Source organism: Pantherophis guttatus, chromosome 2 (genome assembly GCF_059756535.1).
Source record: "Pantherophis guttatus breed Tessera chromosome 2, ASM5975653v1, whole genome shotgun sequence".
Classification (NCBI taxonomy): domain Eukaryota; kingdom Metazoa; phylum Chordata; class Lepidosauria; order Squamata; family Colubridae; genus Pantherophis; species Pantherophis guttatus.
In genome coordinates, this window is record NC_142064.1 from 161,362,738 (window position 1) to 161,388,413 (window position 25,676).

At 41.0% G+C, this 25,676-nt stretch overlaps 1 protein-coding gene across 2 annotated transcripts in view; it reads right to left on the reverse strand.

The window, feature by feature from the left end:
• The window catches only part of GRIN2C (glutamate ionotropic receptor NMDA type subunit 2C), a 95,256-nt gene that overhangs the window by 14,478 nt on the left and 55,102 nt on the right, over positions 1 to 25,676 (reverse strand). For both annotated transcript variants that reach the window (XM_060688715.2, XM_034408709.3), the window contains 3 exons: positions 9,367 to 9,492; positions 3,228 to 3,457; positions 942 to 1,102 (listed from right to left, as the gene is read on the reverse strand). In XM_060688715.2, coding sequence (XP_060544698.2) covers positions 942 to 1,102; positions 3,228 to 3,457; positions 9,367 to 9,492 — 517 coding nt within the window. The remainder of the gene's footprint in view (positions 1 to 941; positions 1,103 to 3,227; positions 3,458 to 9,366; positions 9,493 to 25,676) is intronic.

Genomic DNA, 25,676 nt, shown 5'->3' on the forward strand with positions numbered 1-25,676 from the left:
CAATCTATTGCTGCCTGCTGAGTCCCAGCTGATCGGCTAGAGGGAAAAAAACTGTTTAAACTCTTGTCGCGGGGCTTCAAAGGGCCGCCCTACAGCTGATCAGTGTTAAAAGAAATGAGTAGACCGATGCCTACAAAAATAAATGGGTAGACCAGTGCCTCCAAAAACAAATGAGTAGACCAGTGCCTCCAAAAACAAATGGGTAGACTAGTGTCTCCAAAAACAAATGAGTAGACCGGTACAGCTCTGCAAGCAGTTAAAAGCCTGGTAGACCAGTACCTCTGCTAAATCCTAAATAATTGTCACATGACCATCAAGCCATGCCCACAAAATAAGCCATGCCCACAGAACCGGTAGTAAAAAATTTTAGAACACACCCCTGGATGAAATGTCTGCAAGCAAGACAACCCAGCTCAGAGAGCACTAAGGACTCGACAGTTCAAACCTAAACTATATATATGCTCTTCTATTGGGGACATCAAATTGTTTCTTCACAGGTTCATGTTTTCAGATGGAGAAGGGACTAAGTAAGGTGAGAGCATATGAGAGTATGCAAAAATGCTATCTGTAGGCTGAAGACTGGTAGAAGTTCCATTATAGTTAATGCCATAAACATTAGCAATATATAGAAAGTTTGGGTATCAAGGACGTTTGAACACACAAGGAGGCTACCATAGGCTGCCCCTTCTAATATGGTGTTATACTCAACACATATGCCTACTATTTGAAAGCAGTTGTAGATACAGCCCACTCAAATTGGAATGCCTATGTAAATTTTTCCTCGCTGAAACAAAGTAATTACTACAACTTGAAAGGACTAAGTCCTAGAAATCAATGTTGGTGCTACTTCAAAAGGACTAGAAATCTTGTCCTAATTAGATCTGGTTAGAAATAATGTCATTGGACACAGAAATCTTGAGGATGAAGAAACGGAAAGCTACCCCATTTTGAGGCTGACGAGGGCGTCTTCCACCGAGCGCTGGTTGTATTTTACCATGTGGGTATGCATGTCGTGGTAATTGCTCCGGATATTTCTCTCTGTACTACCATTGGGAACTGTTCCAAATCGGAACGGAGGGTACTGCTCTTGAGGTTTTTGGAACTGAAAAGGAAAACCAAAAGAAAACAGTTGGTGTATTTTATTCAGCACTAGAATCTGGCCCAGAAAGAGCTATGTACATACTTGTGTACCTTCCATTTTACAGGTTGAATTAGGAGGTTATGTACACATTTATTTTATTTTAGCTGATAACTTAGATTGCCACAATGTTCCATTTACATTTTACAGAGAGTCATGATACATTCAAGGAAATGAAGAAAGAAAAACTGCTATCTGCACTCATAAAAAAGTCAAATATAGGAGCACAAAATGGTTTCCCAGAAAATTGCTTTGTTGTAATGTAGATACAGAGACCATTATTTTTAGTAACTTTTGCTGTTAGCCAAAATGAGTTTTCACATGGCTGTTCTCCAAAGACTGGTTTCCTATGGTAACAAATACTTATGTAAATTCAGGTTCTGACAATGGTCACGCCCATGAAAGACAACTGAGTGGTCTCCATGTGTCTTGCATTTTGACTTTCCCCCCCCCATTTTTATTTATGTTATGTTATTTGGAAAATTTATATGGCCATCAATCTGAAAGAAATAACTTGGAGTGACTAACAAATAATGCATTAAACTGTGTTCATAAAAAAAACCAATGTAAAACTATAGAGAGTGCAATAATAAAATATTAAATAATAATAAAATAATATAAACATAATATTGTAATCAAGGGAATTCACACGTTCTTAGCAACTCATACACTGTCATATATATTGGGCTTTAGTATCTTGGCTCTAATACCTGAGGAAGCCAGATTATCCCATCCTTTCAGAGCAGGGTCTGGTTATCTGTAAACTCAGGAGTAAGGCTGTCCCAGGGGGCAGGCTCTGAAGTAAAGAAAGCATGTCTCCTGGGTCCCATAAGATGAAGTTGGTTCAGAGGGGGTTTTGCCAGGCGCAAAAGACCAGGTCCACACAGAAAGTTCGATTTAAGTGATTTATTGCTAAAAGCCTATGCACATGAAACCTTCTCAACGAACTGTCAGCATCTGCTTAGAGTTAGATAAGGATCAACGAAAGTCAAGCGGGGTTGGACTTTGTTTGTGGCTATGTAGTGATTCTAGGCTGAGTCCTCTTTTTATCTCTTCGCCTGACTCTGCCATTCCTTCTTTGATGGACCTGGTTGAAACCACTGGAGAAAAAGCTATTCCAAAAATAACCTGGCTCTGTGCCGTGCAGGGCTTGTAATGGTGATAACAAGCACCTTGAATTGAATCTGGAAACCTTTTTGGAACCAGTGTGCTCCTTGTAGTATTGATGCATTTATCAATTTATTCATTTATCACTCTCGAAGAGCAACTCTGGTGGTGTACAAATAAAATATTAAAATATAATAACAATATATAACATATAAAAAGAGGCAAAGATGATTAAAATTCAATGTTAATTAAAAGAAGGGGGAGGTTCTTCAGGGCTGCTAACCAGCCCCATGTCTGCATGATCCTCTGAGCTCCCCAAGGAAGACAGCAGAACAGTTATCATGTTGTGCCTCACATGGCCCTAAACTTCTATTTAAAATGACTCTGGAGATAAACCAAATCCAACGTCACAAACCTTCACTGATTAGCAATAGCATCTTAAACCATGTTCTAAACAACAAACCTCAAAACCATACTTTGAGCTCATCAGCTCCCAGCAGCACGGTTGATAAACAAGGGATCCTAGGACAAATGGGAGGGAGGCATCAAGTTGTTACCATTGATCTTTCTGGTGACATACTCCAAGGTCATTAATGTTGGTTACCACCAGGGTGAAATGCTACCGATTAGGGCCAGTTTGCCCTAACTGCTAGTAAAAAAAGAAAGTTCCGAAGATCAGCTGAGCGATGCGCGATCGTCGGAACTTTTTTTAAAAACTTTTTAAAGCATTTTTTACTACCAGTTCACTGGTAGTAAAAAATGCTTTTAAAAAGTTAATAAAAAGGTTCCCAAGCTCGCTGCCACAGCTGATTCTCCCCCCCCCTCGCTGTCTACTTACCTTCCCAAGCCTCCTTTTGGTGCACACCGCACATGCATGTGCACAGCACACACTTGGTGTGCAGCGTGCATGCGCAGCCGGTTCAGATTTCACCACTGGTTACCACCTTCATAGCATATTAATTAAATCATCATTATTGCTCACCTTCCTATCGCTCAGCCCAGAGACGGTATCAATATATTGCTCCTGGATCATGAATGCTGCCAAGTTTGCAGTGTAGCTGGCTAAGAAGATGACAGCAAAGAAAGCCCAGATGAGGACCATAATTTTACTGGTGGTGCCTTTGGGATTTTCAATGGGAACAGAATTGTTGAAAACCAGAGCCCAGAGTAGCCAAATCGACTTGCCGATAGTGAAGGATGGCCCACCGGACTCTAGAAGGAGGAACATAAATAATGAGTCTTTCTTGCAAAAAGAAACAGGTCTCTTAGCAATAAAATAAACCTGTAAGGCATGGTTCTCATCCTCAGTATTATGAGTGTCACCTGAGGGATGCAACTCTGAAGACTTTTCACTCATTGATACAAAATTTTGTAAAAATGAGCATTTTTAGTAGTGTACTTTGGAATTTGCATTGCTTTGCTTACTTTTTTAATCACACGATCACGCTTGGAGATAAAACTGTCTCTTTAGAACTAAAGCTAAATGTTGTGGTTTATCTTTGCTAGCTGATGGGAAATAACTAGAAATATTCAAAGGCCTCAAAATAAAGGCAAACTAGGGAACAGGCACTGAACATCAGAGTCAGGAGGATCAACTTAGCTGTGATATAAGAAAAAATCCTAGCTACTTGGGATGGATAAATGTGCTTATCATTCTTGTGGGTTACAAGCTGACCGTTCTGGAGAAAAGAAAAGAAAAAGGAGGCAAAGCACAGAGTCAGTCAGGAAAGGCTGAATCAGAAAAGATGAGATCTGCTACTGAGACACAAGTGCTCTGACCCAGCCTTAGCAGAAGCAAGAAACAGACTCCTTGTCACGAAAAACCCCTCTTTATTTACCTCTTGTGAATTAATTGCATTCACCCACCGAAAAGTCCAGGCGATAGTCCTTCAAGGAGTTAACTGCAGTAACAAATCTTATCAGTTCCTTGCGATAATTGCAAGGCCATGAGCTCCCAGCCAAAAAGGCTGCAAATTAAATTCTTTAATTTAATTTTGTGGTACGAAACACAATGAGCAAAATCTTCAGAAATACGAACTGTTATCTCCTACAACAACTACTCCCCTTTCCTTCTATTTATTCCCCAGCTAGGGAGGGGCCATTCAGGGTCCATGTATACTTTGCTCCCCAAGTTGACTCCTTGTCCTCTGTTGCTCACCTTTTCTAACTGCTCTGCACATACGTGCATCAGGAACAGGCCCCAGCTGTTCTTCCTCCTCACTCATATCAGCCTCCAAAAGCAGCTGCCTCTCCAGTGGCTGGGAAATGTCGGACAGCCCTGCTCTGGTGCAGAGCATCCATCAGAGCCTTCTCCAGACTCCAGAACTGGCCCAAGTTCCTCCCCAACCTCCTTATCGTCCGAGCCTGCCGCCAGCACATCTGGCAGCTGGCGGGCCACAACAACAAGAGGATAAAAAGAACACGGGTGTGGAGAGGGCAGAAGATCATAGCTGTGTTCCAGATACATCTGCCCACCCTCTCTCTAATTATCCCCCAGCTTCTCTAGCTCTACAACTCATCTGATCAGAATTCCTGTCGGCCCCTCGACTGGAATCTTCAATTGGATAATCTGCTTGAACTTTGGAGAGAAGAAATCCTCCCTATAGGATCTCTGTGTGTTCTTTGACTCAGTGTAACTTGCTTGCTTGTTGTTGAGTAAAAACAGATTGGACTGATTTTGCTTTTGTATATTTGGTTGTCATTCTGTCCTAAAGAGGGGAAAATGTGGTTAGGAGATTCTCCAATGTATTTAAGCGTAGATAACTTTGTCTACAACCATGAAAATACCCATAACTCTAATTAAACCATAATAATGAGACATTTCTGCAAAATATACTGCTCAAAAAAATAAAGGGAACACAAACAGAAGACATCCGAGATCTGAATGAATGAGATAGCCTTATTAAATACTTTGTTCTTTACATTCAGTAGTTTATACACTGCTCAAACAACTAAAGGGAACACAAAACTACTGTATGTAATGAACAAAGTATTTAATAAGGCTATTTCATTCATTCAGATCTCAGATGTCTTCTGCTTGTGTTCCCTTTATTTTTTTGAGCAGTGTACTTTGGAATAACGAAGCCTAAAGGTTTATTAAGTATTCCAAGAGATCAGCCATTGAGTGTTTAAATACATGAAGCTTAGAAATCTTCTAAGTCTAGCCTTAATGTTACTGTGTATGCCATTAAACATACATATATTATCCAAGAGCTGAAGAAGCTTCTTGGATTAGAAGCGAAATGTCTTCAAAGAAAAACAAGGGAGCCCAGTTGCCTCTTGAAAAAGCAACTTTGGGACAATCATGACCTGGATGACTGAGAATCTCCATAGACATTTACCTATAAATGTATTAAATTTTTTAAAATTAATGGCTACGTTTTTGCCATTTCCCTTTGACCAGCTGGATTGGGCCAGGCCCCTACATGGGTGTTACATGCCTTATAACTGCTCCTATTTATTGGAGTCATCGGAGAAGGTGAAGGAGTAGAACCAACATAATCAGCTGCCTGGAGTAGACTCTGGACAGCAAACGTTGATAGCAAAGGAGAACCGAGAGTCAGAGGGAGAGAGAGAGGAATAAAGATGATACTGGCTTACAGGCAACCCAGACTAATAGAAAGTTATATCCCTCTCTGCACACACGGAAGGAAGGCAGCAACATGCTGAACTTGGCCAAGCACTGCAGATTTTCCCTGGGATTAGAGCTGTAACATTTCAGCCACTGAAATGGGCAGGAAACGATTCAGTCTTACGTTGTGGCAGACCATCCTACCCAAGAAATGTGTGCCTGGTAGGTCTTACTTTTTCCTCTAAACATTCTTTCAGGCTGAAAAAAATGGCTTGGAATATATATATATATCCTTCAGACATTAATCTTGAACCCGTTAATGGCAATGGTTTGGAAGGAGTTAACGGATTCAGAATTCTGAGAGTCTTCACAGTTTTCATGTTCTTGATCTCTCTACATTACACAAAAGTCTCAAAAAAATCACCACAGGACATTTGGGTATGGAGCAGTGGTGAAATTCAATTTTTTTTACTACTGGTTCTGTGGGCGTGGCTTGGTGGGCATGGTGTTGCTTGGTGGGCGTGGTTTGGTGGGCATGGTGTTGCTTGGTGGGCGTGGCTTGGGGGGCATGGTGTTGCTTGGTGGGCGTGGCTTGGTGGGCATGGCAGGGGAAGGATACTGCAAAATCTCCATTCCCTCCCCACTCCTGGGGGAAGGATACTGCAAAATCTCCATTCCCACCCCACTCTGGGGCCAGCCAGAGGTGGTATTTGCTGGTTCTCCAAACTACTCAAAATTTCCGCTTTTCTAGAACCTGTCAGAACCTGCTGGATTTCACCCCTGGTGAAAGGGGATTCCTTCAATTTCTAAGCAAAGTGGTAGGCCCAAGTTCTGAATATTTCATTTCTTCACCCCCCCCCTTATATTAGGACAGTCTTTTTTGCTTTAAATGAAGAATGCAACAAACAAAACAACAATCTGAAAATGTAAAATACTGTGTGTGTGTGAAAGAGAGAGGGAGAGGGGGGAGAGAGAGAGATTCCAATAAAGCAATCAGGAACATCCAGGTGTCCCGTACCCTGCCAAAGAACATGATGGAAGCTAAAAAAAGATTGCTTATTTTTACTCTGGTTTCTTCTCTCCTTCTAATTAGTTTGCCATCTCATTCCAGCATCCTTAACTATGATCTCTGAACGATAGCAAATTTTCCAAGGTGAGAAATTCAGAGAATTCTCTGGAAGGTGAGATGACTGAACAAAAGTGGCAATGGACAGTTGGAAGGAATTCATTCCACCCACACCCTTTTCATTATCTACATGTCAGGATGTATAAGTTTTATCAAGGATAGAGGTCAACAGCAGCTTGCGTCTAAAAGCAGCTGTGAGAAAGCTCTCGAAATCTCTAAGAAGTGGGACCCACTAATTGGAGAATCTGCTCAAGAAGCCTACAGGCACTTTCAGGGGCAAAGAAGTGTTGAAGAACTGACCAGGACTAGAATGGAGGGATTTTCACACAATGCTTAGCCACAACCTGGGTCAGAATGACAAAAAAAATAAAGGACAAACTACCATGTGGCCTGGAATGTTTTTTACTGTGGATGAAATCAAAACAGTGTCACGGGTATGATGTTTATAAGACTACCTACAAGATTCAAAGGAGAATCTTTTAATTATTGTAGAGAGGTCAGAATTTTAGGAGATGGTGCAGTTAATCATACAGGTGGGAGAAAAGCCGTTTTCTGACATTTCAAGTTCTATACATACATTTGAACATCATTCTTCTTTGCATTTGATTGGTCTGTATAGCTTGCCCAAAAGACTCTTGGATGGCTGTTTTCATTAAAATAATAATAATAATCCACTCAGTCGTTAACAGATTTGGTCTCTTGAAATCTAGTGTGTTCAGTGTTTAATATACTGTAAAAAATACCTTTAAGCTTTTGAACAACCTTTAGATTTCTCACCCAAGATTTGCTAAACTTCCAATCTATTGTGCACATTCCTGTTTCCTGTCACCCATGTATATATGAGGTAACAGTAACAGAACTGGACGAGATCTTGGAAGTCATCTAGTCCAGAGATGGGCTGCTGCTGGTTCAGACCGGTTCGCCCATACCAGTAGTTCCGACCAACCGCCCTGGTGCTATCCCGTCCTATATATCTCATTCTCTGGCTCACTCGCCCCGCCCATGCAACCCACTTGATTTCCGCGCCTCGCCTGCTCTACTCACCACGGCTGCCCAAGAAGGTGTGCTGGAAGCCACACACATGAAATTGCCGTGTGTTTGAAGCCGCACATGCTCACATTTTGGATTCTGCACTAGGCGAACTGGTTGTTAAATTATGTGAAGCCCACCTCTGATCTAGTCCAACCCCCTGCTCTTGTTGGAGACCTATACTATTTCTGATAGATGGCTGTCCAGTCTCTTCTTAAAAGCCTCCAATATTGAGGCACCCACAATTTCCGATTGCAAGTCGTTCCACTGGTTAATTGTTCTCACTGTTAGGAATTTTCTCCTTAGTTCTATATGGCTTCTCTCCTTGATTAGTTTCCATCCATAGTTTCTTGCCTGCCCTACAGGTGCTTTGGCAAATAAGTTGGCCCCTCTTCCTTGTGGCAGCCCTTCAAGCATCGGAGTATTAGAGATCAATGGTAATTGTCAAGTTTGCACTTATGACTGTACAAATCTGGGAACAATTACAAATAAATTAATGTCATACACTGCTTCATTGCTGCTTTGCCACTGGATGAAAATTATCCTATTAACCAGACATGTGCAGCCCTTCAGAATTAATATTGGCAGATATGCTACACTTACTGGTGCTTCCTTCAAAACGTTGTGCCTTTTCCTGGGCTTACATTGCAGTCGCACAATCTCAGAGAAATAGATGTCCGAGACGCAAAGGTCCAATAGCAAGTCCACACTTGCTCTGAAGGACTGCACATCCCTGTAACTAAGCAGTATAAGAATTCTTATCCTGGGAATCAGACCAAAGGGGATTCTGGGAGAAACAGAAATGTATGACTCTTCATTGGCAGGGACTGCAATGGGTTCCATGCAAAATACAGAAAGTATTTATAAGCTAATTGGAGACATTATCTTTTGCAGTGGCAAACCTTTTCCCTTATGCATGTGGTTTAATACAGTGCATCTCAACCTTTTCTTCACCATGGACCCCCTTTAAATAACTTTTGTAGCCATGGTCCATGGCCATGGAACCCCCCCCCCGACTTAACTCAAGATTTAAATCATAATATTTCTTTAAGCCTTCACGGACCCCCTGCGATGACATCCTGCTGTCCCCCCTCCCGGGGTCCCCGGACTCAGGTTGAGAATCACTGATTTAATAGATTACAATAAGACAGCACGCTCTATATTTCTTCTACTCCTTGGTTACTTCAAACCTTTCTGTTCATTCTGGGCTGTCATTCTTCTTAGGGTGCTTGGAAAAGGCCAATCGAAAAGTACCTTTGGACTTCATTAGTCTATTTCATTGAAATAACTGGCAAGAAAATGCTTAATAAAAGAATAATCCCGCTTTTTGTCCTTTCGTCCCTCACCACCCAAGTAAAGCAACTCATTCACTGAGCCATTTGGAAACTTACTTACTTTTGCCACTGGTTAAATTCTGGTTGTAGCCAACAGGACTGAAATATTCAAACACAAAGACTGTGATAGCAACAACCGTGAGACACATCACAAACATCATCACCCACACAGCTGGGCTGTAAGGCTCTAGAAGATGAGAGGAAGCCAATCAACTCAGGATAACAGGATTGATTAGGAAAAATCATTTGTTTATGCATTCTTACTGCAAGCTATACATTCTTCCTATTGGAAGGATAACCCAAATTACATGAACCAAGACTTACATGCAATATCTGCTGAGATTTTTAAAAAATTGCCATCACATCAGTGGTGAAATTCAAATTTTTTTACTACTGGTTCTGTGGGTGAGGCTTCATGGGTGTGGCAGTGGAAGGATACTGCAAAATCTCCATTCCCTCCCCACTCCAGGGGAAGGATACTGCAAAATCCCCATTCCCTCCACACTCCTGGGGGAATGATATTGCAAAATCTCTATTCCCACCCCACTCTGGGGCCAGCCAGAGCTGGTATTTGCCAGTTCTCTGGACTACTCAAAATTTCTGCTACTGGTTTTCCAGAACCTGTCAGTACCTGTTGGATTTCACCCCTGCATCACATCTTTTATAACTTTACATCGTCATAGACAACAATGAGATCTATAACATGGAAGGAATACAAAAATGTTGCAATTTATTGTCACAAGCAGTTTGACCTGCCCTACCCACACACTCTATTTCATTGCCCGCTCCCCTTTTCTATTCTCCCTCATAACCCCTTTGTTGTGGCTCCATCCTCCGAGCCTATCTTATCGGAGGAAGAAGGCTCTGAACATGAAGGAGAGGAGACGGCCAGGCCTCCCTCTCCAGGACCCTCCTCTCTGGCAATGCCTCAGGTGTCTCCCGAAGGAGAAGAGATTGGCCAGGAGCCAGGTGTTTCGGATAGTGACGAAGAAACATTGTGGTTGGATCCACGCCAGCGTTGGAGAGACAAGCGTGAGCAGCAGAAAAGGAGGCGTGCCAGAGATTAAGCTGAGTCACTGGACCACACCCCACAGGCTATAAAAGGGAGTGTGGTACCCATTCGGATTCTGTGACGGACAAAGCTAATCTCTGGCGAGGCACTTGCACCTTCGGACACAACATCTATTTGCCGTGGATTTAATTCAAACTGTGTGTATTTTTGTCTGTGTTATCGGAGTAAAAGCTCTTGGCAGGCAGCCACGGAGTTGCTGCCAAGTTCCTTATCACTGACGTTGTGGGTTTGAAGAGTTTATTTAACCCTCGGCTGGCTGGTTGGGTGTGTGCATGGTACAGGGACAGAACACCCTTGCTGTCATCTGTGTTGAAGGACCAGCATGCTAAATTCTCATTTGGAATTTGTTTTACACACTGCCAAATTGTGTGTCTGTATCTGTGTCTGTGTGTTTCCATATCTGCTGATGTCTCCCTCTTGTGCATAGCTAATAGGGCTTAGTTCCTCATTTCTTCTTACTTCTGAATATTGGCAATAAGGAAATTGAAAACAGCTCCAAAACATTGTTGGTGACAAGACTCACTAGAGATTGGTCCTAAGGACCTGAACTGAGACAGACAGACAGACAGACATTCAGAGAGATAGCTATAAATAAATAGATGATAGAATGAATGGATAGATATAGAAAATAAATGATAGATAGATTTCTATCTATCTACCGTGTTTCCCTGAAAATAAGACCCAACTGGAAAATAAGCCCTAGCATGATTTTTCAGGATATTGTAATATAAGCCCTACCCCCAAAATAAGCCCCAGTTAAAATTGTCAGCCAGACGGATGCATTTAGTACCATATTTCCCCAAAAATAAAACCTAACCGGAAAATAAGCCCTAATGCGTCTTTGGGAGCAAAAATTAATATAAGACCCAGTCTTATTTTGGGGAAAACATGGTAGGTAAGTAGGTAGGTAGGTAGGTGGATAGATAGATAGAGGATAGATAGATAAATAGATAGACAGACAGACATGGATGGATGGATGGATGGGATGGATATAAAGAATTTTACCTTGACATGAGAGTCAAACAGTAAGCAGGACTAACATATACTATATCAGAGAAGTGCCTTTTTAATTCATGAGTTGTTGCTTCTCCAGGAGCAAACTCAAAGTATGGATGCTGGCAGCAGTAACATTCAAGCCCAGACTATATACTGATTATTGAGAATGGACTTGTGTAAATAGAAGGGAACAAACTTTCTCCTAAATTCCTAAGTAGCCCTTGCACACACAAGTAGCAGTGCCACCTATATAGAGAGTGAGTTATTTACTCTGCTGTCTTCCCAATGGGTTGGGAGTCAATTCCAAACATTCCCCGTCCAACTAGGCATACGTGGAATCCAATAAATCTCCAGGATATAATTTTGGGAAAGGTAGAAGACTCTGCTGGATGTAATTTCATTCACTTAGATGCTGCATGTAGAGCTGCCATGGTTTGCTGTGATAGTTGCTCTCCTGATGACCCAAGAGAGCCTAGAAAATGTCTGTAGAATTCCCAGCTTCTTTTGTTTCCCCCAACTTTCTTTTCTCTTCTCCCTTTGCTGTCGGGAGGCTGTCACTCACAATCAGAAGGATGATGCTTGATATGCAGCTCCTGATTTCACAGAAGGCTCCCATTTCAAAAACAAGCATTTAAACCGTAGCTGCATGCTTTTTTCCCCCCTTCTGCAGTCACATGTTCCACATTGATTCATTGTTGAGATGTGGCAGTCTAGATACATCCCTCATCTCAAAGACAGAAGAGGCATGCCCCTGAAGACACAAGTGGAAGTTAAATCCCAGAGGAAGCTAACACTGAATCTAACCTGACCCCTTTTCCATTGAAACTCAAGGCAGGGGATCCAGACTACAAGAGATTCAAGTAAAAGAAAGTGACACTGGGAGGGGAGCACTTACATTAGCTCCAATCAGAACAAATCACACATATATCAAATTCATATCTGGAATGATTTTATGCACCCGCTGAGGAAAGACCTTTGCTACACTCCTGCTATATATAGCATTTTTTAAAAAAAATAAATAAAACCTAAACTGATAGGAGAACAAAAAGGAGAGAACAAGAGTTTTACCCAATAGGAGAAACATTCACTCGCTAAAAGGTTACTCTGCAGATAATCACCGAAAATGTATGCAAGGAATGAGGGAAGATAGGCCTATGGCACAAGATTGTCACTAGCATTTAGCAGTCAAAGAACTAAGGGTGAAACATTTTCATAAGCATTTAGAAAATCAAAGTCAAATTTAAAAAAGGACAGAACTGAAAGAGGCTCTTTTGATATTGTCATTTTGGTATTGTCCTGCAAAGAACCCCAAAGATAAAGGGGAAAATAAATATTGCTTTAGAGATGGGTACAAAAGGATAGTATAGAAAAGAAACCATGGCCGGTTGGGGATGATGGGAGTGCAACAACAAACCAGAATATTCTCCTCAATCAGCCACAAGCTAGACTACCACACAGTGGCAATGAAATCAAATCCTCCTTAATTATAACCTCCAATTGATAGAGGATCGTGTAGGATAAAACATAGAGCACAAGTTAATACTGTTAAAGTAACAGTTCACACTCATATATTGTTTATTGAGGTAAGAAGAGACCCTTTCATAGAAAATAGGTCTATTTCATTGCTAGCCACAGATGTGGGAATCTGACACTGGCTTAAGAAGTTCCAGCATGAAAGTGGATGTTTTCCTCTTATCCCAATTCAAAACTCCCTAATATAAAATTCACATCTCAAGGAAGCTTCGAATGATGTAGTCAGAAATTCACTCGGGTTTAGTCATCATTGTAAGATGACCACTCCTGTCCAATCAATGGGCCATGGGTCTTCAAAGCCATTTAACGGTGGCTGTGGCTGTGGCAGTCCAATCTTCTAATTTATGCAGCCTATTTTTTTCTTTTTTGTTGGGTGTGTGTGTGGAGGTTGAACATGGGAATGTTGATCTCATGAAAGCAGTATTTTCTATGAGATCAATATTCCCATTAGTAAACATGAATAAACAATACTTCAAATCAGCTCCTCCAGTCACTCAGCCTTGTTTTTTCTCATGGAAGTTTGTTTGATTTATATTGAACCTATATTTCTTTGATGGGATTATCAATATCATAGCAGATCATTGATTTCACAAATTTATTTTTACTTATGATTAAATTTATATGCTGCCCATCTTGCTTAGAGGCAGCTCGGGGGTACCTTACAATGATAATCCTGTCACCTGGGGGTTGTCTAATAGATTACTGCAGATAGGGGTGCAATCTGTGGCTGTTTTCCGACTCTTCCCACTTCTCTGGGCAATGTCCAAGGTTCTGGATGTGCTACCTAACAGGTTAGGATTGAAGAGGAGCTACAGGAGATGGATGGGGCAGAGGTAAAGAGATGATTATTAGCCTTGCGGTTTTCAAGGGGCAGAGAGAAAGCCAACTCTGCACATCAGGCCATACAGGCTGGGACTCCCATCTTGTGTTTGTGATGAGTAGACAGTTATGAGAGACTGCATCATTGGTGTCAGAACACCCACATGGACATGATCAATATAGGGAAACAATCACAGAATCACAAAAACATATGGGATGAAGAAAAACAGAATGTGAGTGTGTGTGTGTGTGTGTGTGAGAGAGAGAGAGAGAGAGACCAGGCCATTTTCAGATGTTGGCAGCAACAGAGAGACACTGAGAGCTCCAGCATTAAAGGCAGACTGAATAATGGGATTAATTCAGTCCCCCCAAATACCGTCACTGAGGGCCATTTGTCAGCTTGTCCTTTCCTGTCATAAAGGACATAAACTTTATCTGATGGCATCAGATGCATTTCATTAGCATACTGAGAGGCAGATGAAAGGGAAGGGAAGGAGGTTTTGTAATAGCAAGAAGAGTCCTCCATTTCTATTGAGTTTAGGTCTGTCCCTCAGAAAGCACCCGAGGGAAGGAAAAATTAAATGGATACAGATTGCTCTCTAATAGTATATCTGTTCGATAGCATACATTTAAATACTCTTAGGCTGGCGTCCTAGTTGCATTTAACTGGGGACACACACTCTGCTAAACACAGAAAGACACTGTCCCAAAGGCCACCACAACCTGGCGCTGTCCAAAGATGCCAGACGAGGGGGAGGCAAGGTATGGAAAAGATTTAACAGTGGACAAGTGGGCATATTAACTGGAATATTAAAATATGTTTTTAACTGCAAGCAAGTGCACATTCACACAGCTGGAATATTTAAAAACTTGCTGGGACACTAATGGAATTCTGCACAAGGGCACCTTGTATACCAGCAGCACCCTTGGTAAATGAATTGCAATATTTAATCCTGTTTAAGACGGACCAAAAAAATCTTTCTGCTGGCAAGAGAAAACCTTCTGCACTGGCCCAGGGATCTTCCCTAGGCAGCTCATGCTCACCCAAGGGGTCCCCTGCTCTTCCTCTATTAACAATAGTAAAAGTATTATTTTGAATGCTTCTGACTTTTTGAAAACATGTTACATTTCTTTTGCACAAAATAGGGCATCACAAAATTTGGAATTATAAGAAACTGTAAAGGCATACTGTACCTTAATCTGGAACATTGACTACTACTGACTACTGTAACACTCTCTACATAGGGCTGCCCTTGAGGACCACTCGGAGGCTTCAGCTGGTGCAAAATGAGGCCGCGCGGGTTGCGATGGGAGATACCCGATACTCCCATGTAACACCCCTCCTGCGCGACCTGCATTGGTTGCCAGTTGCCCTCTGGGTGAGATTCAAGGTGCTGGTGATGACCTATAAAGCCCTACATGGCTTAGGCCCAGGATATTTGGCGGACCACCTGCAGCCAGCAACAACATCCCATCGCCTGGTTCGCGCCCATAGGGAGGGCCTGTTCAGGGTGCCGTCGGCGAGACAATGTCGGCTGGCGGCCCCCAGGGTAGAGCCTTCTCTTTGGGCACGCCTACCCTCTGGAATCAACACCCCTTGGGGCTTCGGCTGGCCCCTGACCTTCGCACCTTTCGCCGCAAATTAAAAACTTGGTTATTCGAGTTCCCCGGCCTGGACTGATGGGGGTTTTTCTAATGGGTTTTTAATAGTATTTGATCTAATTAGGCATTTTAACTTTGCATAATGGATTATTGTGGTTTTATTGTTGTGAGCCGCCCTGAGTCCGTTGGAGATAGGGCGGCATATAAGCCTAATAATATAAATATAATATATAAATATAAATATAAACATGCAAATCAAGTCAGTTTGTACAGCCTCTCTTTTACAAAAAGCAAATGCCCCAAAGCATCCCTAACTATTCGTTCGGTAGGTGACATGCTACCTATTAATCCCATTGAAATTATAAATCCTAAACAAAATACTCCCTAGGGAGCCTACAATTTTCTTCCTAGAAATACCAGTTGCTGGTGTTCATTGAACTTGTATTTGAGTGGGAATTGGTTTGATGAAATCTCTACTCATCTAGGAATTAGCCGATAACACATTCTCAAGAAATACTGTCTTTATGTGAAAAGATTCATTGTGGAAAATAATAGAGTCCGCTCAATTGTCAAGCAACCTTCTTTTGACATTCTAGGCCAATGAATCACTTGTCAGCTCAAAAGGCAAACAGGGCTGTACATTTTAAGGATAGCATTTCAGTTCTTTCAGGAAAATGACAGCATTGTGAGACGAAATTCACTTGTTCGGGATCACAATGAGATGCTAACTTGTACTGATAGATTTTAAGCTACAGCTGATGAAAGGTGAGATACAATCATGAGGAGCTGTACATTCATCACATGAACTACTATAGTCTTTTGGTCATCTGCTAGTTATTCTTTCTCAGTCCAGTCTCTACCTCAAAGGGTTGCTGTTGCAGAGATAAGGAACAGGAGGAAGAAATGCTGCCAGTCTTCCTGAATTCCTGAAAGAAAGGCAATGAGTGAATGAGTGGAGACAGAGGGGTGAAGGAGAGGGAGGGAAGAAGGAAGGAAGGAAGGAAGGAAGGAAGGGAGAAAGAAAGAAAGAAAGAAAGAAAGAAAGAAAAAAAAAAGAAAGAAAGAAAGAAAGAAAGAAAGAAAGAAAGAAAGAAAGAAAGAAAGAAAGAAGGAAGGAAAGAAAACTGTTGTCCTCCAGAACAGAACAGGGCAGCGAAAGATGAGACAGGTAATCATCACCGTTACTTAGACTCTGATTGCAAGCTCACTAGATGATTTTCTATAAATGATAAGATAGCAATGCTGGATAAGTCAAGCTCTGTTAGAATACAGTTTCATATTTTCCATTTCCTCAAAGCATCAGAAGTTCTTGAAACAGTGTTGTTTCACTTCGAGAGGCTCACAGTTTATTTTTCTGTATTATTTGCTTATTTATTTATTTTTTAAAAATGCAAACAGAGGCAACCTGCACTCCTATCAAGCAGCAAATCCATATCTTGGGAGTGAATTTTGAGAGAAAGGCCATGATGCTACTCATTCTTTCTCCTGTTTCCATACTTAATGGTTCCCTTTGGGACAGACATAACTTATTGTTTTTGTAGCATGTGAGAAACCAAGGTTGTTCTCTTAAATTTTTCTTGAATCTCTTTTGTCCTTTGTCTCTCACACACAAAAGCATAACACACACACACACACACACACACACACACACACACATCCATCTCAAAAGGATAAAGATCCGTACAGCAATGTCTGTAGCACTTTATAACTTATCAGTTGCTGGCTGCTGTAACTGAGTTTTCACTTTGAGGGCAAATGCTGTTACTTCTTAAGGAACAAGAGCCTTGGTAGTACAGTGGTCTAAAGCACCCTGTTATTAAGACCAGCTGCCTGCAATTACTGCAGGTTCGAATCTCGCCAGGCTCAAGGTTGACTCAGCCTTCCATCCTTTCTTTTTTTTTTTCAGTTTTAAAAACAAACTTTATTCATATTTAAAAAAAGACATTTAAAACAAATATAAGAAAAACTAACAAGTTTCTCTTAATCAAACACACAAATTACATATACATATACAGTACATATAGTATATAGTGCTCAACTTCATCTGTTAATTACTTTCTAATGTTATATATACATATATACATACGCACAGTGACTTATTTCCTTCTATATCTCTCTGACAGTGCAGTTGTTTATTTACATTGATTTCTCCTAAATTTCATCTCTAACCATTCCCCCTCTCTGACTTATCCACTGGTACCAACTATTCCATATTTTGAAGTATTGACTCAGACTTCCATCCTTTCTAAGGTAGGTAAATTGAGGACCCAGTTGTGGGGGCAGTAAGCTGACTTTGTGTAAATATACAAAAGGATGAAGGCTATTGCTTAGCGCATTGTAAGCCGCCCTGAGTCTCCGGAGAAGGGCGGCATATAAATCAAATTTAAAAAAAAAACTCTTTGTACAATGCAGCTCAACTGACCTTAAGAAATTAAGAAGAGTCAAGTCTGGATGAAAGATTATCAGAAAAACTCAGGCTGTAGGGTGGACTGGACAGTTGAAAGACATCCCAGAAGGCAGCAATAGGGAACACCTATATGGATGCAGCCGAAACTGATTTGAAGGAGATTTGATTTTATTACCTGTCTTAACAGCTCTAGGAAGGAAGGAAGCTGTTCTTTGTGGCTTTCCATTCAGTAGAATCGTATTACCGTTCCTTTCTTCCACTCTCTTGACATATTCCTAAAATAGGTCTAAACATTTCCGAAGTTACTGACATAATTGTGAAATGGCATTTTATGTCACTTATTTATATGCACGTGGTGCACGTGGCACAGAACTCTAAGATCTTGGTGGATTCACAGCTTGCCTCTCTCACTAATCAGTCTCTGCTGAAGATTAAATTCCCTCTGACCATTTTTGCCTGAGTCTTTTTGACTTTGTCAATGTTGCAGCTACTTTTGACATTGAGGCTAAAAGAGAATATCTGTGGCTCAGGGTTGAACTGTGTGGCCCTTGCTGCTTTCTGAGCTTGGTTGTTTGCCTGCACATATGCTCCTGTGCACTGATGATGCTCCTGTGCACTCACAATGTTACCTACCCAGGAGATGAAACATCTGCAAGCAAACAACCGAGCTCAAAAAGCACCAAGGACTCCACAGGAAGTCCTTGTTTCTGCAACATCCAATGAACCAGAGAGCCTGTTCAGTTCAGAAGCCAGAATGTCGATCAAGAAGCTATCGGGTGAGGTCAGAATCATAGGCCCTGGGGATAAGCTACAGAAGTGGGCTTTGAGGTAAATATATATTTCAGCATTTCATTCACTGTATTGCTAAACCATGGTGAACATTAACTATGGCTTGTTAATGTTAACAATAATTGTTGCATGACACAACTAGAGCTATCCATCCAGTCATTTCCAACTCTAGAGGGCGGTACTCATCTCCGTTTCCTAGTCAATGGAATCGGTGATGTTTCCATGGGCATGACTATATGCCGAGGTGCATGGAATGCTGTTAATTTCTCACTAAAATGGTATTTATTTAACTACTTGCATTCGCATACTTTCGAACTTCTAGGCCAGTGATGGCGAACCTTTTAGGCACTGAGTGCCCAAACTGCACATGCATGCCCAAACTGAAAGGTGCGTGCGCACGAACGTGCACATGTGCGGGCATGTGTGAAAGTGTGCATGCGTGGACATTTGCGTATGCGTGGACATGTGCACATGCGCAGCAGAGACCCAAAGACTAGCTGGCCAACAGGAGTTGGGGCACCCCAACACTGGCAGTGGGGCAAGAGGTAAGATCTTTTTCTTTCATGAGCTTCTGTTTCGTCATTTGCTGGGAAACAAGCTCACGAAAGAAACGCCATGGAGATCTGATCTGGGGTGACGGCACGTGTGCCAGCAGAGAGGGCTCTGTGTGCCACCTCTGGCACATGTGCCATAGGTTTACCATCACGGTTCTAGGCTGTCAAGAGCTGAAGCAAGAACAGGAGCTCACCCAGTCCTGTGGTACTAGAGTCTCAAACTACCAACCTTCCAGTCAATGAGCCCAGCATCTTAACCATTTCACAACTATCTTCCATCTGTTACCCAGACCTTCTATAAGGAAAGTGCTGTGCCTTTTTCAATCTCTAACAACTCTCCTATTCGCAACTTTCCAATGAGATGTTATATCAGGAAGTGGTCAAACAAATAGCTCCCATAAATTGAGCCATTCTGGACTATTAACCATCAGTCTCTGAAAAAGAAAAGGATTCCTCCTTTACAATTATCCGATAAAAGTCACTGACACTGTCATACGTTCTAGTTAATATATAACAAGTACATTATTACAGGCTTTTAACTTTCTCTCTTTCTCTAGAGAGAGGGAGAATGAACCCCAAACAAAAAGAAACACTGAAGCAAAAATATATTGATATACAATACTATAAATTGAGGCTATTAAGTAGCATTGGATGATCAACACTAAACAAAGATTTTAACAGGGGGAATGCTAACAAGCATGAGAAAAACAAATCTTGCTTTTATCTATTTTTTTCCTGTCAAATGAACTTTCTCCAATCTAGTTGATATGACATCCTAGTTTAAAACTTGCCCTAGTTTTCATTTCATGCCTTTTCCAAACTACTCTTAAGAATCCAGAAGGGGACTGATATATATGAGAGCTGATATGAGCTCAGCCACACAAATACAGTGGAGCAATGATCAGTCAGAATGAATAATCAGAGCAATAAATTTTTATCTTTTCTCCAAGAAGCATTAAATAATTCATAAAATCAGTGATGAAAATGACTGAATCTTAGCTTTGTAAAGTCCTTTTGCAAATTAGGATGAAGGCAAGAAACGTAAAATATGTACCTTGCTAAAATTTACATATCAAGGCGTCAGAAAAATAACAGATGATGAGAGAGACTAGGCCTGTGAAGCCAGATGCACAAAATAAGTTGGCTTAACACCTAACCTTGTTCAGTTTCATGCATACTTATGAAAACAGCCTTCAGTGCCCAAAGTAGAACCCTTTTTAAGAAACACATTAACTACTTAACTATACTGTAAACAATGTCAACTAGAATACAGGCTAACCTAGGTCCTCATCTCTAGAAATCTGATCAAAGACTTTGAAGGTGGCTCTGGTTCATCTCGAAGGAATTCAAGAATTCTTACTACTTAACACAATCCTTCAAGAAAAAAAAATATTCTCATTTTCAAGCACTCGAAGAGAAAACCAACAGGATAATATTAACCCCACCTCTTCTGGCTGGAAGGCAAACCTCAACTTTTTATTTATTTTTTTAATTTAGCTATCCAAGAGAGGCTAACCCCTCCGTATCAATCTTTAACTGTCTCCTGAAGTAGTATGGGTTCTAGAACTCGTGGTTCTATTTTAGACTGAAGAATCCAAAAATGGGAGGGAGAGAAACAGCAAGGAAGAGAATAACCATAAGATGAAGAAGTGAAGAGATACTTTTAGAAATGAAGAAGACGCCAAACATCCTGGCAGAGAAAGATCTATATCTTGTCCTTTCCCTTTCCTGCCTCCCCTCCACACACCACCTTCCCCCCACCCCCCAGCCTTTTCCTTGTAGCACTGGCAAGACTTCAGAGGGCGATGACAGGAAACAAGGGACCTGGTGTCATCAGTCCATTTTTGTTCCAGACCATCTCATTTATTCCTGTTTCAGAAACAAAAAACTGCCAATCCCAGCTGTGACTTATAGAGCCAGTTCCTTGTTCTGGTGATTAGAGTCAGACAGTCTGACAAGAGAGATGCTATTTAGACAGCTGAATGGAGAGCAGCTGACCACAGGCTGGGGAAGTCATCTTCAGTCCTGTTCAGTTGAAGGCCAATAGTCCCAGTAAGAAATGCCAATTAATTACCTGAAACTGAGGGCAGTTTTGTTTGGCACTGATGGGCCTGGAGTCTCTGATGAGGGGAAGAGATATTCAGATAAAAAGAAGATCACAGCAAAGGTCTACATTTTGACCCAAGGAAGAAGGATATGGACAGATGCAGACAGGTATTTAACCTCCATGTTGGCAGAATGCAACAAGGTGTTTTTCAGGGAGTAAGGATACTACATCCAGAGATATTCCAGAAAATATTGAGAGAGAAAAAGTTTGCTTAGCTAACCTATTTGCAACAGTGACAGTAATGGTCAGCAGGTAGCTTAGTTGTCTATTCTCCTGTTTCTGGAACAGGAGAGGGAATGGATAACACCAATGCCAAGGTTCTCTACACTTTTTCTTCCAAATACCAACCCTGCCCAGTACACCGCAAATAATAATGTTTCTCAGAATGCCAGTAAGCTTGTTTATCCCATTCTGTTCGAGGAAGCCATTGTTTTCAGCAGTAATGAAAATGAAAATGACCAAAACAAAAACCACCCTTTTATGGCACCTCCCAATGAAAACAGATATGCTGAGCCAATAACTAATCCCTCATCCAGATCCACAGTGGTTATGACTTTGTGCCTGGAGATTGAACAGAGGCATTTGTTGAATATTAGTCAACTAGAGTAAACAGTAGAGATCATCTTGTTTCCAAACATTCCCTCACAAGGAAGATCTGTCAGAAGAGTTGATGGGCATTCAAGCAATGTTTTAGGAGAATGAACTTTGTGACAATGATAATGGAATTATGGACATTATAGGTTTCTTATAAACCAAACTGAACAAGAAAATGGCAGCAAATACCTTGTGAGGCAGGGCATCATAACAACAACAACAACAACAACAACAACTTTATTATCATTGTATGTGTATACACAGTATACCCATACAACAAAATTCACTTAACACCCAAAGACCAGGTCCAACACACATAACAATCCCCAAACACACCCCCACCCACCACAAATTCCCCACCCCTAAACCACCCAAACATCCACACAACAGACTAAGTAATACTGTCCAACAGCTCACTGATGGTAGCCCTTTAGTTCATTGTTGAGTGCAATTATAGCTCTGGGATAAAAATATTCAGAAAACGTGTGGTCCGAGTTTTAATTGTTCTATATCTTCTGCCAGAAGGCAACAGTACAAGGCATCATTTTGGCTCTGCCTTTTATTGGTATAGTCTGTTCTATTAACTGATTTTTCCATATTTGTAATCATCAGCTCAGATATTAATTTGTAAGTCTTGCCCAATTCTCTAATGCAAAGGATTGGATGTCATGCATTTCAAGAATGTTCAGAACATCTTCTGTTTGGCAGGATTCAGACAGACTATATTTTTGGGTGTAATTATTATTAGCAACATTACAAAACACTTTTTTAAAAATATCTGACACTGTGTTCATTTCATTGACACTGTTCTTCTCGTTCTCAGTTAAAGCCATTTACTGATGTCTTTACATAATCAAATGTTTGACTATGCTGCATTGCCTGTCATGCTCTTCGCTGTATGATACCAGGTTACATGCAAGAAAAAGTGTCTTTATATGCAAGCCATTTGTAAGCTGAGAAGAATAGGACAAGAAAATCCTGTTGATGATGTTACCTAATCTGGTAACGAAACCTTCAAAAACTAAATTAAAAAAAGCTTGGAAAACAAACCACTGCCAAAATCTAAAACCTGAGCTACAAGTATTTTCTATTATTTTAAAGTGCCTTCATAGTCAATTACCTTTGTTTTCTTCCAATGACCATAATTAAAATAGCCAAATCTTATTAGGTATGCAATATTTGATATCATATTCATTATATGAATCCCCAATCTCCAGATACCCTATATTAATACTTTAAGAAGCAAATAATGAAAAGTTGCTTAGAAGAAATAACAGCAAATATGATGGCAAAAAACGAATATTGTTGTATTATTTGATATTATTGTCAACTGATAATCAATAAATTCCTGCCACAAAGGAGACACATGGGTAACAGGAGCACTCTGCCAGTTGCAGGACTGCTTTGAGACAAGGGGGTGGGGAGTATGTTTGAACATTTGGAGCTGCAATAATTCACTGATGCTGTACTCTCTTACATTAAAACATGCACAGACAATGTAACAGTGAATAAGTGCATTAGAGTTTACAGTAATCGTAAACCCTGGATGTCAGCAGAGATACAATCACTTCTGAGAGCCCGAAACTCCACCTTCAAGGCAGGAAGTAAAGACGAATACAACGAGGCCAGGGCAAACTTGAGGAGAGGTATTAAGGCAGCTAAACAGGAATACAAACAAAAAGTGGAGAAGCATCTGGCAGATAATAACCCAAGAGAGGTGTGGCCGGGGTTGCAACATCTAACCAATTACATGGGAAATACAATGAAAACAGCCAACGCAGATGCCCTGCTGGTGGAGGAGCTGAATAGCTTCTTCTTCCTCTTTAAGGTTAAAAGACCTGTCTCTGTGGCTCTAGCTCAAAGGCCCTCTAATCTCCAGCCACTCACCCTGCATGAACATCAAGTGAGAGCTGTGCTGAAGGCCATAAATCCCAACAAAGCTGCAGGTCCAGACGGAGTGCTGGGGAAAGTGGTAAAAACCTATGCTGACCAATTAACAGGGGTCCTGACAAGGATTTTTAACATCTCCCTGCAATTGGCTAGAGTTCCATCTTGCTTGAAAGCAGCCACAATCATTCCAGTTCCAAAGAAAGCAGCCATAAACAGCCTGAATGACTATAGACCCATTGCATTGACGTCTATAGTGATGAAGTGCTTTGAGAGACTGGTTCTACAACACCTCAGGTCAGGGGTGAGTTCTACTTACCTTTACTACCGGTTCGCAACGGGATCACACGCTTTATTATTTAAACATTAATGCCCAAAGTATGACATATGCAAAAACAGTGTTTTAGAAAATATTTCTATTCCCCAAATCACTATTTTCATACTGAAAATTTAAACTAGGGGATATCAAACTAGGGGGGGAATAGGTAGTTTAAGAATAGTTAGGCTAATCTATCTTATGATTGTTAATTGAAATACCCTGTATTTTGCTCTGGGAAGTCTGGGGGGGAGGGTGGGAAAAGGGTGGGGGGAATATGGAGGGGGAAAAAATTTTCTTTGTAAAACTTTTCAATTAAAAAAAACAAAAAAAAACATCTAACTGTACGTTAATATTGCAAGTCAAAGCTCTTCACCTCATATAAATTTACATTAGGAAATCCTCTCCTTCCTTTTTTATTGCTGGTGTGAGAGGTGTTCCTTAAGTGGTCAAAGCATAAGTTATGCAGGCCCCCAAAATACTTAGAAATAACTGCGTAAAAGTGATTTAAGAAAATCTTAAAACAGTTCAGTAGGGACTGAGCTTGCTCAATATAGGGGACAGAGGACAGTATCAATGTTTAGGGCCAAAATTATTTACTTTCTTACTTGCTTGACATTATAGGCAGCTCCTATCCTAAGATTTTGTCAAAAAGAGCCAGGTCTCTGAAATACAACAGGAATGGGACTGCATAGCACTTAGCATTTAGACTTATATACCACTTCACAGTGCTTTAGAGCCCTCTCTAAGCAGTTTACAGAGTCAGCACATTGCCCCCAACAATCTGGCTCCTCATTTTAGAATAGAATAGAATAGAATTTTTTATTGGCCAAGTGTGATTGGACACACAAGGAATTTGTCTTGGTGCATACGCTCTCAGTGTACATAAAAGAAAAGATACGTTCATCAAGAATCATAAGGTACAACATTTAATGATAGTCATAGGGTACAAATAAGCAATCAGGAAACAATATCAATATAAATCATAAGGATACAAGCAACGAAGTTACAGTCATACAGTCATAAGTGGAAGGAGATGGGTGGTGGGAACGATGAGAAGATTAATAGTAGTGCAGACTTAGTAAATAGTTTGACAATGTTGAGGGAATTATTTGTTTAGCAGAGTGATAGCATTCAGGAAAAAATGTGCTTGTGTCTAGTTGTTCTGATGTGCAGTGCTCTATAGCGTCATTTTGAGGGTAGGAGTTGAAACAGTTTATGTCCAGGATGCGAGGGGGTCTGTAAATATTTTCACAGCCCTCTTTTTGACTCGTGCAGTATACAGGTCCTCAGTGGAAGGCAGGTTGGTAGCAATTGTTTTTTCTGCAGTTCTAATTATCCTCTGAAGTCTGTGTCTGTCTTGTTGGGTTGCAGAGCCAAACCAGACAGTTATAGAGGTGCAGATGACAGACTCAATAATTCCTTTTACCAACCTCGGAAGGATGGGAGGCCAAGTCAACCTTGAGCCAGTGAGAATCAAACTGCCGAACTGCTGAAAGCAGTCAGCAGAAGTAGCCTGTAGTACTGCACTCTAATCACTGCGCCACCACATCCTGGATGAACTGTTCCAGAGAAAGGGAAAACCAACCTATCACTGATATTCTAACATGCCCCTCTCTTAATTCGCACTAGATAGAAAACAATTGGAGTAAGCAGCCTCATAAGGTACTCAGGCCCAAAATTATAAGGTTTAAA